This window comes from Erinaceus europaeus, chromosome 3, assembly GCF_950295315.1.
Source record: "Erinaceus europaeus chromosome 3, mEriEur2.1, whole genome shotgun sequence".
In the NCBI taxonomy this organism is placed as follows: Eukaryota; Metazoa; Chordata; class Mammalia; order Eulipotyphla; family Erinaceidae; genus Erinaceus; species Erinaceus europaeus.
In genome coordinates this window covers 118,028,382-118,042,806 of record NC_080164.1, presented here as the reverse complement: position 1 = coordinate 118,042,806, position 14,425 = coordinate 118,028,382, and the positions used below count along the sequence as shown (strand labels likewise).

Sequence of the window (14,425 nt, the reverse complement as noted above, 5' to 3'; positions counted from 1 at the left end):
GCGTTTGCCCTTCTTCCGTAGCCAGTCAACAGCGTCAGGTTGAGCCTGATGTCTGCTTGTTACTGGCTTTGAAAGTGACTGGGATCCATGTGGATTCAGTCGGCTAGGAAGGATCATCAGTTTCCCCAATAAATGGGTACTCACGGGATGCACCACGAGAAGGTCGATCCAATGCATCCCAGTAATCCTATGAATTCAATCTTCTGGAAGACTTTTTAAAAGTAGAGGTATTAACTGTTCCTTGAAGGTTTTGTAGTATTCATTTGTTATTACCCTCTTGTCTGATGTATGGCATGTAAAGATCTTCCATTCTGTGAGGGGTCTCTGGGTTTGGGTAGTGGTTTCTTTTGCTGTGCAGATGATTTTTAATTTGATGTAGTCTCATAGGTTTATTCTTGCCTTAGTCTTCTTTGTAATTGGATTCGTTTCATTGAAGCTGTCTTTAAAACTGATGTGGTAAAGAGTTCTGCCAATATTTTCCTCTAAGTATCTGATAGTTTGTGTGTAGGATTCATTTGTAAAAACATCTATCTGGTCCAGGACTTTTTCCTTGGGAAGGCTTTTTTTTTTTTTTTTTTTTTTTTTTTTGCCTTAGGGTTATTGCCAGGACTCCATGAATCCACTGCTTCTGGAATCCATTTTTCCCCTTTTGTTGCCCTTGATTTTTTTTTTTTTTAGCATTGTTGTGGTTATTATTGTTGTTTTCACTGTCATTGGATAGGACAGAGAGAAATGGAGAGAGGAGGGGAAGACAGAGAGGGGGAGAGAAAGATAGACACCTGCAGACCTGCTTCACTGCCTGTGAAGTGACTCCCACGCAATTAGGGTATGGGGGCTCCAACCATGATCCTTACTCTGGTCCTATGTGTGCTTAATCTGCTGTGCTACCATGCAACTCCTGGGAAGGTTTTGGTAACTGTTTCAATTTTGTTAGCTGTGATGGGCCTGCTCATATTATCTAGATCCTCTTTATTTAATTTTTGGAAGTTCGTAGGTATCTAGGAAATCAGCCATTTCTTCCAGGTTCTCTAGCTTGGTGGCATAAAGTTGCTCATAAAGCTTCACATGGTATGTTGAATTTTGGGGGTTTCTGTTGTGATATTTCCTCTTTAATTTACAATCTGATTTATTTGGGTCTTCTATTTTTTTTTGTTTGTTTGTTTGTTTTCTGAGTCTTGCTAAACATTTGTTGATTTTTGTTCACTCTTTCGAAGAACCAACATTTACTTTTGTTGATCTTTTATATGGTTTTCATCTTTTCAATGTCATTGATTTCTGCCCTAACTTTAGTGATTTCTCTCTTTCTGGTTGTTTTAGGGTTTCTTTGTTCCTCTTCTTCTTCTTCTCCTTCTTCTTCTCCTTCTCCTTCTCCTTCTTTTCTTCTTCTTCTTCTTCTTCTTCTTCTTCTTCTTCTTCTTCTTCTTCTTCTTCTTCTTCTTCTAGGTCTTTAAGGTGTGCAATCAGGTTGTTTGTGCTTTTAATTCTTTCCTAATGTGTGCTTGTAGGGCTATGAACTTCCCTCTCAAACTGTCTTAGCTGTGTCCCAAATATTTTGATAGCTTTTGTCTTCATTTTCATTGTACTCTCAAAACATGCTGATTTCATCCTTTATTTCCTCTTTGACCCAGTAGTTGTTAAGGAGTGTACTGGTGAGCTTCCACATTTTGGGACTATTACTGATCTTTTGTTGATTGTGAAGTGTTAGTTTAATTCCACTGTGGTCTGAGAAGATGCTTGGGATGATATCAGTGCTCTTGAATTTGCTGATGCTGTCTTTGTGGCCTAATATAGGTCTCTCCTTGAGAATAACCCATTTGGACTTCAGTAGAATGTGTATTCCAGTTTTTTGTGGTAAATGACTCTGAAAATTTCCAGTAGTTCTAGTTTATCTATCTCCTCATTTAGCTCCCTCATGTCTTTATTGATTTTCTGCCTGGATGATCTGTCAAGTTGAGAGAGTGGGGTTCTGAAGTCCCCTACTATGACTGTGGTGCTGTTAATATATTGCTGTAGCTCTTCCAGTAGATGTTTGTTATATTTAGATGGCTTCTCATTGGGTGCATAGATATTAATAATTGTTAAGTCCTCTTGATTGACTGATCCTCTGAGCATTATGTAATTTCCACCCCTATCTTTTTTAATTTTATCTATTTTAAAATCTGTCCTGTCAGATATGAGAATAGCTGTTCCTGCCCTTTTTTGTGGGCCTTTAGTTTGTATGGTATTTTTCCATCCTTTCATTTTGAGTCTGTGTTTGTCTTGTTGAGTTAGGTGGGTTTCCTGTAGACAGCATATTGTTGGGTTATATTTTCTGTTCCATCTTCCCACTCTGTGCCTTTTAATAGGTGAATTCAGGCCATTGACATTTATTGACATCATAGATTGAAGATATTTTAATGCCATTCTTGTAGAGTTTTAGAGTGTTCTGATATATGGCCTATTTATGGTGGTCTGACTGTTTATAGGAGACCTTTCAGAACTTCTTTCAGGGCAGGCTTGGTGATGGTTGCTTCCTTCAACTGTTGCTTGTCTGAGAATGTTTTGATGCCTCCATCTAGTCTGAGTGACAGTCTAGCAGGATACAGTAATCTTGTTTGAAAGCCGTTCTCATTGAGAACTGGCTAGATATCTTGCCATTCTCTTCTGGCCTGTGGTGTTTGTGTGGATAAGTCTGCTGCTAATATTATGGGTTTTCCTCTGTAGGTGACTCTTTGTTTTTTCTTGCAGCCTTCAGGATACTTTCTTTATCCTTATTCCTTTCCATTCTAAATATAATGTGTCTTTGTGTCTCTAAGTCTTGGTTACTTCTGTTTGGGACTCTCTGGGCTTCGTGAACCTTTATGTCTTTGATGTTGTCTAGACTAGAGAAGTTTTCAGCTATTATGTCCTGTAGAATGCTTTCTTCCCCTCTCTCTTTTTTTTTTTTCCTCTGGTAAGCCAATAATGCATATATTATTTCTTTTGAAGTCATCGCATAGGTCTCTGTTATTGTTTTAAATATCTCTTAATCTCTTTTTAAGATGTCTTCTTTTTTTAGTTATTTCTAATTCTTCCTCAATCTTGCTAATCCTGTTTTTACCTCATTTATTCTTTCTCTATCCCCTCTACTGTTTTCTGTAATTCATCTATTTTGTTACCCTGTTCTGATACTGTTTTAGCTTATTAAACAAGATGTGTTCTTAGCTCAGCTATTTCAGCTATTTAATAACCTTGAGATAGTTAGCGTTTTCTCCCAGAGTCTCATTTGTTGTTTCTGCATTTCTGATGACAATTCTTTCAAACTCTTTATTCATTGCTGTGACTATTTCCTTAACTAGTGTTTGACATTTACCTCAGTATTTTGTGCTTCAGCCTTTGGGGGACTTTTAGCGGGCTTCTTGTCCTACTTCATTTCTTCAATATTTCTTCTTGTTGGCTTAATCATTTTATATAGTATGTTATGAGGTCCCTCTCTCAGTGTTTTTCAAATTACTGATCACTCCTGGCTGGATGGACTTGTGTCTAAGCAAGGAACTTAAAAGAGTTTGGGAGTTGGGCAGTAGCATATTGGGTGAAACACAGGTGACACAAAGCACAAGGATCAATGTAAGGAACCCAGTTCGTGCCCCTGGCTTCCCACCTGCTGGGGAGTCCCATTACAGGCAGTGAATCATGTCATTTGTAAAGGGAGAGGACAAAGACCAAGGATATTTAATAGAAAGCAGTGGGGGTGTAGATAGGCAGAGAGCCCAGCTCAGTGCCTCCTCCAGAATAGCCTCACTCATTGTACACATTCTAACCATGTCTGCATGGGACACTGGTTTTTGGAATCTCTCTAAAAATTGGCTTGGAGCATCAGAGAGAATAGCACAGCCTTTTGTGCCTGAGATCCCAGGTTCAATTCCTGGCATCTCCATAAGCCAGAGATAAGAAGCATGTTGGGTCACCCTCTTCTCGTTAAAAATAAATTTTGGCTGTGTGGTGGCTTACCTGCAAAAGAGCACATGCTCCCATGTGTGAGGACCAGGGTTCAGGCCCCCAGCCCTCACCTGCAAGGGGAAAGCTTCCCAAGTGGTAGAGCAGTTCTGTAGGTGTTTCTCCTTTCCTCTGCTTCCCCTTTCCTCTCTTTCCCTCTGTCAAAAAATAAACCAACAAGGCATACCAAAGGAGAGCACCTGAGACCTCAACAAGACAGGACTAGACTGACTTCAAGAACCCACCAAATCACTGGAGTGAGTGATAAAGCTAAGAAGCCTACTTATTGTTTAAAAGCCCTCAGACTCCCATATCCCTCAGGGAAGAAAATGATTAAAAAGGCTATATTAGCCACTGTGCTCCAACTAAGGTATTGGAATAGTATTGTGTTGCTGAGGACTTATTCTGATGCAGTCTCCGCCCCCAGGTTTTTCTATGCCCCGCTAAATCCTAGAGTGCCCCCTTTCAACCAATCCTGGCTCCGCCCCCAGGTTTTTCTATGCCCCGCTAAATCCTAGAGTGCCCCCTTTCAACCAATCCTGGCCCTACACGTCACCCCTGGTTGTCGCCCAATAAAAAGCCCCCTCACCCCTCCCCTCTCTCTCTTTGGGCTCTCGGCTCTCCCTCTCTGAGGTCTCGCTCCCTGCTCTCCCCCTGTGGTCGGCCATTGCCGGCTGGCTCCACGTGGTCTGAACCAAACCTCCCCCCCATCATATTATAAAGATTTGTGTACCCCTTTGCTCTGGATGTCCGCTCTCTTCTCCGCGGTACAGCCCGACACCAGACCGCCGCAACAACATCTGGCACCCATCGTGTTCTGTACCCACACCACGCCTGGCCTGAGGTCTCCGAAACCGCCCAGACACAGGAATCCCGGAAAAACCATCTGAATCCCTGCACACCCTGACGTCACTCACTAGATGGCACGACTTCCGTGGCACACCCCCCGAAACCCTAGATGTCACTCAACGCAATCTGAAGAACCTGATACACAAACTCCAAGGACAGAACTTTCTTCATGCCTGGTTACCGTTCCTGCTTCTGACCTGCTTGTTACGTGTTGGCAGTTCCAGCTAGCTATCTACAAAAGAACAACATTACAGCGGCTGACCTCCCTCATGCAGCGTTGCATCCCCTGCCAATTCTCCCCCTAGCCATCTACTTCGGACTGAGACTTGTATCGGACTTTCTGACATACCCTATATACATTTTACACAATTTTGAAGCAGCTTATTTCCCTTCACGCTGCTGGTTTTTTATAGACTGATCCTGAGTAATTCATAGACTTTACAGACTGTTGCCTTGAGGACTATACAATGCCAAATAGCCCCTCTGTTTGGTGGGTCATGCCTCCCGCCTCCCCCTCATTATGTACCCTTGCCCCTTTCCCCACCCAAACAGGGAATGCTCCTTTACACACCAAACCTTCCCTTCACACCACACTGGCTTTTACTTCTCCCCTACTTGTCTCTTCCTATTTTGTTATATCATTTAGGCTTATGCCCAAAAGGTTTCTGCCCCATGATAGTTTTTTATAGACTTTGTACATCTTATGCAATTACTAGATAGAAAGATAGAAAAGATGTAGAGATATTGTGAAGAGATGGTTGAGCAGGCTGCGCTTAAACCTATGAGATGAGTCTCTCCAGGTAAGTCTCTCTCTCTAAAGAGGGGTTGAGCACAGGAGGACGCATAAATCTCACAAGGTTGGCAGCCATTTAAGCCTTCCCTCCTCCACAGAAAGTCCTACATCTTCCCACCTGAGCATGGCATTCCTCTAAAACATTTAAGCCTGCTCCATTCCATTTTTCTTTACTGTGTCCAATTAGATATAAAGGGATAGGAGGAGATGTTGCTGAGGACTTATTCTGATGCAGTCTCCACCCCCAGGTTTTTCTATGCCCTGCTAAATCCTAGAGTGCCCCCTTTCAACCAATCCTGGCCCTACACGTCACCCCTGGTTGTCGCCCAATAAAAAGCCCCCTCACCCCTCCCCTCTCTCTCTCTGGGCTCTCGGCTCTCCCTCTCTGAGGTCTCCCTGCTCTCCCCCCGTGGTTGGCCATTGCTGGCTCCACGTGGTCTGAACCAAACCTCCCCCCCCCCATCATATTATAAAGATTTGTGTACCCCTTTGCTCTGGACATCTGCTCTCTTCTCCGCGGTGCAGCCCGACACCAGACCGCCGCAACAACAGTATTGAAGCGGCTGTTAATTTCCACAACTGTGAACTCTTTAAGTACCTTACTTAAACAGAACTCAATCCAGGCAAGAGTAATCAGTAATTTGAAAAACACTGAGAGAGGGACCTCATAACAAACTATATAAAATAGTTAAACCAACAATAGGAAATATTGGAGAAATGAACCAAGACAAGAGGCCATCTAAAGGTCCCCCAAACACTGAAGTACAAAATAATGAGGTCAACATCCAAATACTAGTTAAGGAAATAGTAACAGGAGTAAGTAAAGAGTTTGAAAGAATTTTCATCAGAAATGCAGAAACAAATGAGACTCTGGAAGAAAACACTAATTATCTCAAGGTTGTTATAGTTGAAATAGCTGAGCTAAGAACTCAATTAGCAAATCTTGGTGGTGTCACTGACTACACACATGTGCTACATGAAAAGGTCACTTTGAGAATGTTGGTCTAATAAAAAATACTTTTAAAGCAAGATGGGGGGTGGTACAGTGGCAAAACTCTGAACTTGCAAGCATGAGGCCCCAAGTTGGATCCCTGGCTCTGCATGTGCCAGAATGTTTCTCTGGCCTTATCCCTTCTTTCTCTCATTCATTTGGGCCTCAGAATGTTAGTTGTGAACAGTGGTGAGGACTTTGCACAGTCATACAATGAATAGGCCGGGTGGCTGGTAGTTCATCGGTTTCTGTTGCTGCACAGCACACAATCCCGAATCCACACAGGGATTAACCTGCCTCTCTCTCCCCAAGGGTTGAAGCCTGTGGTGACATCCTTCTTCATCATGATGTTCACGCTCATGATGGTGGCCTACACAGCCAGCTCCATGTCCCTGGCCATCGCCGCGGGCCAGAGCGTGGTGTCCATAGCCACGCTCCTCCTGACCATCTCCTTCGTGTTTATGATGGTGAGTAGCAGCTGTCTCCTAGAACACTCTTTCGGGGTCTGTCTGTGGGGCTCTGGAGGTCTGATATGTCAAGTGTGGATTTTTACTTAGAGAATGTGTCAGCTGTTCTGTGACCATCCTCAGGTTTTTGTTTGTTTGTTTGCTGAAGTTTGAATAGAATTTCATGAATGAGCTTCTAAAAGATGATTCTTTGACTTAGTAGATGATCCACCTTGGTTCACTTGCCTGAGGTGCCAGAGTTCCCAGGATCAGTCCCTAGCACCATTCTAAGCCACAGTTGTGTAGTACTCTGGTCTCTCTGTCTTGTTCTCTTACAAAAGTAAATAAGTACTTACTTCAACAAGCAGAATCACCTCCAGCTCCATCCATTTGGATTGCAGAGTAGTCTTCCACAGAGTACATATCCCATAACTTCTTCATCCAGTTATCTGCTGATGGACACCTAGTCTGTTTCCAATCTTTGGCTATTGTGAAAAATATATCTATGAACATAAGGATACACATGTACTTTTGTAGTGTTTACTTTAAAAAACATTTCATTTAGCTGACTTCATTATTTTGGATAAGGACAAAGATATTGAGAGGGAAACAGGGAGATAGAGAGGAAGAGAGATATTAAGTCACCTGTAGCACGGCTTCACTACTTGTAAAGCCTCCCCCTGCAGGTGGCTTGAACCTGGGTCCTTGTTCACTGTAGCATGTATGCTCTACCAGGGGTATCACCACCTAGTTCTCCCCCCCGGGCCCCATATTTTCATATATTTTGGATAAAATACCCAAAAGTGGTATTGCTAGATCATAGTGTAATTCCATTTTTATTTCTTTAAGGATTCTCTATACCATTCTCCAAATTTTACAATCTTATAAAAAAAAAAAAAAAACTATTTTATTGAAGGAGAACTACAGAGTGAAAGATGCAGAGATATGTGACCAGAGAGTACTGAGCAACTGCTAGAGAGAGTTCTTAAATTTTGTAAACCATCATTAATAACAAATTAAAAAGTGGCTTGTAAAAAAAAAAAAGAAAAGAAAAAAGATCTTGGTGATGTATAGTAAGGCTCCACAGATCAGAGCTAGAGAGCAGCCTGAGTCTGGCTAGAAGAGCCCCTGGTAGACTGGCAGGGTAACTGCCTGACTTCTGCCCTGCCGATAGCAACTCACAGCCTCTTTGCCCTGAGGTTCTGATAGTTCAGTTAGATGAACAACTAATCTTCCCAGAGAACAAGCTAAACTCCACAGGAAACAGAGTCTGTCTGGCTGGGCTAGTCGACCTGTTTAGTCTATCCTAGTTCTCTCCGGTCTGTTGAAAAGGGAGTATTTAAACATACTGAAAAGTTCTCAAGTCCACCCAGTGCTAGACCTCCTCCTTTCTGAGCTCCTGATCTCCTCTTAGATCAGCCTTTTTCTGCTTGCTTCCTCCCCGCCACCCACTTTCTAATCATCATTTCATCCTCACTTCACACATGCCTACATTTTGAAAGTGCAGAGAGGAGTCAGCAGAAAGGAGTACTGGTGGCCTCCTTGCTCCACCCCCTGAACCAAGTGCTTAGCATCTGTCTGATGTATTAGGTATTTCAATGTATTAGAATTTAAAAGTTGTGTAAAGAACATTTGTTGTGGTCCAGGAGGTGGTGTAGTGGGTAAAACATTGGATTCTCAAGCATGAGGTCCTGAGTTCAATCCCTGGCAGCAGCACATGTCTGTTTCTTTCTCTCCTCCCAACTTTCTCATAAATAAATAAAATCTTAAAAACAAACAAACAAATAACCTTTGTTGTTGTAGCTGCTGAGGTTTTACTGCTCCAGGCTTGATTTATTCTGATAGCAGGAGACAGAAAAACAGAGGGGGAGAGAGAGAGAGACTGAGACTACAGTAGCAAAGCTTTATCTCCAGTGTGGTGGGGGCTTTAGTGGAACCTGTGTTCCATGGCAAAGCAGTCTATTGTCTAGGAAGTTACTTTACCAGCCCATATAGAACTGTATTATTATTATTATTATTATCACTATTATTACTATTACTGCTAGGAGAAAGAAATTGAGAGGAATGGGAAATAGAGAGAGAAAGAGAGATACATGCAGCCCTCCTTCACCATTGTATGACATTCTGGAGAAAGTGAAGGCTTTGACACCTGAAGATCTTTCTATCAATGAAATATGTGTCACAGTTATGTTGTCATACCATTAAGACCATAAAAAGCTTGGGCTTGGCAGGGCATGGCAGTGATAGAACTTAGTGGAATATGGACATTATCATATGCAAGGAGCCTGATTCCCATCTCTGATCCCCACGTGCAGTGGGGAAGCTTCACAAGTGGTGAAGCAGGGCTACAAGACTCTCTTTCCTCCCCTTCCTTCCGCTCTCCCTCCTCATATCATTCCACATCTGTCTTATTGAATAAAAAGGAAAGAAATAATATAAAAACTGAAAGGCTGGAAAACAGCTGGAGTTATCCACATGGCACAACTCAGTAGTGGACAAGAGTACAAGGACAAGGTGGTCTTGGGTGAAACAGGTATGTAATTTGAGGGCACTGCTGGGAGGAATTCTTTAGGAAAATCCAGGAAATGACTCTACCAACCCTTATTCTTGGGGTTCACCTTTTTGTTTGTTTTTTCTTTTCTCTTTTTTTCTTTAGATCTTCTCAGGGCTGTTGGTGAACCTCAGAACAGTGGTGCCCTGGCTCTCATGGCTTAAGTATTTCAGCATTCCTCGTTATGGCTATGCGGTAAGGTCTGCTTTCCTGGTCTGTGTGGCCAGGTCTCCCTGCTAGGAGCAGCCTGTGTCACAGCTGGGAGCTGTGTGCATCGTGTGGGTGTCTCTTGGTGGCAGCAATGAATGAGGGTCTCCTGTGAAGTCAAGGGTCCTCTTTATAATCTTCAGAGACGTCTCCACTGGCCCTGCTGATGGAGGGGTTAAGGATAGAGAGATAACACAGGGTGAGGGAGAAAGATAGACTAGCTGATGAAAAATAAAAATAACTAGAGGGATGGGGAGACAATATAATGGTTCTGCAAAAAGACTTTCATGCCTGAGGCTCCTAGGTTCCAGGTTCACTCCCCAGCACTGTCAGCCAGAGCTGAACAGTGCTCTGGCCTCTCTCTATATATATCTATATCTATATCTATATCTATATCTATATCTATATCTACACATCATTAAGATAAAATAAATGAAATGTTGAAAAAATAAAGAGCCGTGATTCAGGTCAGTCAGGGGCTAAGAGAAGATGATGTCTCAAGTATACCGGAGATGGAACGGGGAGTGGACAAGAAGCAGGGAGCAGACAGTGCAGCCAGCCCAGGTTTCCCACCACTAGTCAAGCCCAATGTAAACTGTCCCCTAACCTCCATTAATTAATGTATAGTTCCCAAGATTTGTATCTGGTTCTGATGGAAAACACACAGGAGCAATGCAAAAAGACTGTTCACTTCAATTAAGAAGTACTGTTGGGAGTCGGGCAGTAGTGCATCAGGTTAAGTCCAGGTGTGGTGAAATGCAAGGACTGACATAAGGATCCTAGTTCGTGCCCCCAGCTCCTCACCTGCAGGGGAGTCGCTTCACTGGTGGTGAAGCAGGTCTGCAGGTGTCTTTCTCTCTCCCTCTCTGTCTTCCCCTCCTCTCTCTATTTCTCAGTTCTATGCAACAACAAAGACATCAATAACAGCAGCTATAGTAACTCCAACAGTAAAAAAATAAACAATGGCAAAAAAGGGGGAAAAAGTATTGTTTCAATGATAGTGTTTACAGGACTCCAAACTGGCCAAGGAAGAGGAGGTATGGAGGAAGCCAGCCAGAGGCCTTTCTTCTTGACCAAATACTTTATTTCCCTTGGATTAGAAGCCAACACCTCACCCAATGCCTCTCTGACTGCCAGGGAAAATAAGAGAGCTCTAGTTGTTCAGATGCATAACATAGACAGGATGGTAGGGAATTTGAAGCTCAGGTTGTTTCTAGAAATAACAGCGACAGGCTGGGAAGATGCAATTGTGATGATTCTTTGGGAGCAGTTTGGAAACTTCAAGCCACTTACTGCAGCCACACCCCTCTGTGTTCCAGGCTCTGCAGCATAATGAATTCCTGGGACTGAACTTCTGCCCAGGACTCAACTTCACCACAAATGACACCTGCAGCTATGCCATGTAAGTGACACTCAGTGTCAGCAGGGCTCCTCATGCTGGCCTGGCAGAGGGGCAGAGCTGATGTGAGTCTCCTCCCCCACCCCCATGACATGAGTGGCTGGGGTCAGTATTCTGTTTCACCTGGAGAAATGTTTCCCTTGGCTACTTTTTTTTTTTTAACAGTAGATTTTTAAAAAATCTTTTTTTCATTGGTAGAAGAAGTTGAGGGGAAGAAAGAAAAATTGCAAGAGAAATCTAGAGAGGGAAAGAGAAAGAGAGACCTGTAGCCCTATTTCTCTGCTTCTAAAGCTTCTCCCCTGCAGCTTTGGAGAAGGGGCTTGAACCTGGGTCCATGGTTTGAACCTGGGTACCTCGTCTGGGGTACTTTTTTGCTTGGTGCCTTCTGAAAGATGCTTTGGGTGTCCTGACTGTGGGTTTAGGTTTTGGTTATTATGTACATCAACGTTGCTATTCCTACTAGGCTTCACAGGGTGTCTGAACTGTAGGTAGCAGCACCACAAAGGAGTATGCGTCAGCCAGCCTGGCCCATGGCATCTCTAATAGTTAAAGCCCTCCTGTTCCTCTTGTCTTGGTTTTAGAGTTTCACCTTTTCTGATCTCCCTGCCTTCTGCCAGTTTCCGATTTCTCCTTTTGTATGGGCGATTTATGGGTGGAGGGCTCTCTCAAGAACTTGGGTTATTTTAGGAAAAACTCTATGGCCCTCAATGAAAGACGAGGTTCTCCCCAATCAGATGTAAGTGTATCATTACTTAAGGGGCTCAGTGGGGGCACACCCAGTAGAGTGCATACATCACCATTGCAAGGACCTGGGTTCAAGCCTCCAGTCCCCAACTACAGGGGGGGAAAGCCTTCAGGAGTGGTGGAGCAGTACTGCAGGTGTCTCTTCTTCTGTCTGTCTCTATCTCTCTCTGCGTCTTACCCTCCATCAAAAAAGTGAGAGATAATGTGTGCCCCAGGATCAGTGAAGTAGTGTAGACATTGAGCCCCATGATAACCCTGATGGTAAAGAAAGAAAGAGGGAGGAAGGTAAGTAGGTGGGTGTCTGCCTTTTGTAGAATGCAGCATCGGAGCTTGGAGGTTCATGGATTTGGGGGTGGTAGTGTCCTTACAAGGGTAAGTGAACTTGAGCATGTTCCTGAAACCTAGTGAGGAACTTGTCCTCCACGATGTGACTCAGTAACCCTTCCATGGGGGTGTTTTCAGGATTGACTCAGCATCAGCTATGGGTGCTTAGCACAGTGCCTGGGTGGGGGGAGCATTGCTGAGGACCTGAGGAGCAGTGACTGCACCTGGTGCCTATAGTGAAGCCACACCCTCCCTCTCTTGCCTTTCAGATGCACTGGAGAGGAGTTTCTGGCAAACCAGGGCATCGATACTTCCCCCTGGGGCCTGTGGCAGAACCACGTGGCCCTGGCCTGTATGATCGTCATCTTCCTCACCATTGCCTACCTGAAGCTGCGCTTCCTGAAGAAGTATTCTTAAATTGTCTGAGATCATACCCATCCCCATTAAAAAGCTCTCATTTATTTAAGTATCCTGCCAAATGTCTTGTCTTGGTTTTCTGATTTTCCTTCGCCATTACCATCTTGTTTGGAAAGGATTATTTCTAACAAAAGAGCTCAAGGGGCAGGGTGGTAGTGCTCAGAGTTAAGCACAATAATGCAAAATGCAAGGATTGGCTCAAGGATACTGTTTTGAGCCCCTGGCTCCCCACCTGCAGGGGAGTCTCTTCACAAGTGGTGAAGCAGGTCTGCAGGTGTCTGGCTTTTCCTTTCCATCTCTATCTTCCAGTCTGCTCTCAATTTCTCTCTGTTCTGTCCAAAACACCCAAAAGTACTCATTTATTATTTTTTGTCAATGAGAGATCAAGACTTACAATCCCACTTTACCACTTGTTAAACCTGCCCCCTGCCTGTGGGCCCAGGGTCTTGAACCCAGCTCTTTGTGCACAGTAGCGTGTGCATTTAACAGGTTCAAAACCACCACCTGGCTCTCTGGACTCTTGATATTTAACAGGCAATTAAAAGAGGGCAAAGTTTTTTGTTTTGTTTTTACCAGAGCACTGCTTAGCTCTGGCTCATGGTGGTGTGGGGGACTGAACCTGGGACTTTGGAGCCTCAGGCATGAGAGTCATTTTGCCATCATATTTTTTTTTTTTTTTTGGCACTGTTACTAATCTTTTGTTGATTGTTAAGTGTTAGTTTAATTCCACTGTGGTCTGAGAAGATGCTTGGGATGATTTCAGTGCTCTTGAATAGGCTGATGCTGTCTTTGTGGCCTAACATATGGTCTATCCTTGAGAATGATCCATGTGGATTTGAGTAAAATGTGTATTCCAGTTTCTTGGGATGAATGACTCTGAAAATGTCCAATAGTTCTAGTTTATCTATCTCTTCATTTAGCTCCCTTATGTCTTTACTGATTTTCTTCCTGGATGATCTGTCAAGTTGAGATAGTGGTGTGTTGAAGTCCCCTACTATGATTGTGTTACTGTTAATATATTGCTGTAGCTCTTTCAGTAGAAGTTTGATGTATTTAGATGGCTTCTCATTGGGTGCATAGATATTAATAATTGTTAAGTCCTCTTGATTGACTGATCCTCTGAGCATTAAGTAGTGTCCATTCCTATCTTTTTTAATCTTATGTATTTTAAAGTCTATCATGTCAGATATGAGAATAGCTGTTCCTGCCCTTTTTTGTGGGCCATTGGCTTGTATGATAGTTTTCCATCCTTTCACTTTAAGTCTGTGTTTGTCTTGTTGCGTTAGGTGAGTTTCCTGTAGACAACATATTGTTGGGTTGTGTTTTCTGATCCATCTTCCTACTCTGTGTCTTTTAATAGGTGAATTCAGGCCATTCACATTTATTGATATCAAAGACTGAAGATATTTTAACGCCATTCTTGTAGAGTTTTAGAGTGTTTTGATATATGTTCTATTTGTGGTGGTCTGGTTGTTTATAGGAAACCTTTCAGAACTTCTTTCAAGGCAGGCTTGGTGATGGTTGCTTCCTTCAACTGTTGCTTGTCTGAGAAGGTTTTGATGCTTCCATCTAGTCTGAATGACAATCTAGCAGGATATAGTATTCTTGGCTGAAAGCCTTTCTCATTGAGCACTCGATAGATATCTTGACATTCTCTTCTGGCCTGTAGTGTTTGTATGGAGAAGTCTGCTGCTAATCTTATGGGTTTTCCTTTGTAGGTGACTCTTTGTTTTTCTCTTGCAGCCTTCAG

At 43.1% G+C, this 14,425-nt stretch overlaps 1 protein-coding gene across 1 annotated transcript in view; it reads left to right on the top strand.

Annotated features, from left to right (window-relative positions):
* LOC103127542 (broad substrate specificity ATP-binding cassette transporter ABCG2-like) overlaps window positions 1–12,737 on the top strand; it is an 88,384-nt gene extending 75,647 nt beyond the window's left edge. Inside the window, exons 13-16 of the mRNA XM_060187791.1 lie at window positions 6,900–7,054; window positions 9,690–9,779; window positions 11,111–11,193; window positions 12,528–12,737. Of these exons, the coding sequence (XP_060043774.1) occupies window positions 6,900–7,054; window positions 9,690–9,779; window positions 11,111–11,193; window positions 12,528–12,675 (476 nt within the window). The 3' untranslated portion in view covers window positions 12,676–12,737. The remainder of the gene's footprint in view (window positions 1–6,899; window positions 7,055–9,689; window positions 9,780–11,110; window positions 11,194–12,527) is intronic.
* Window positions 12,738–14,425: the final 1,688 nt, after the last annotated feature.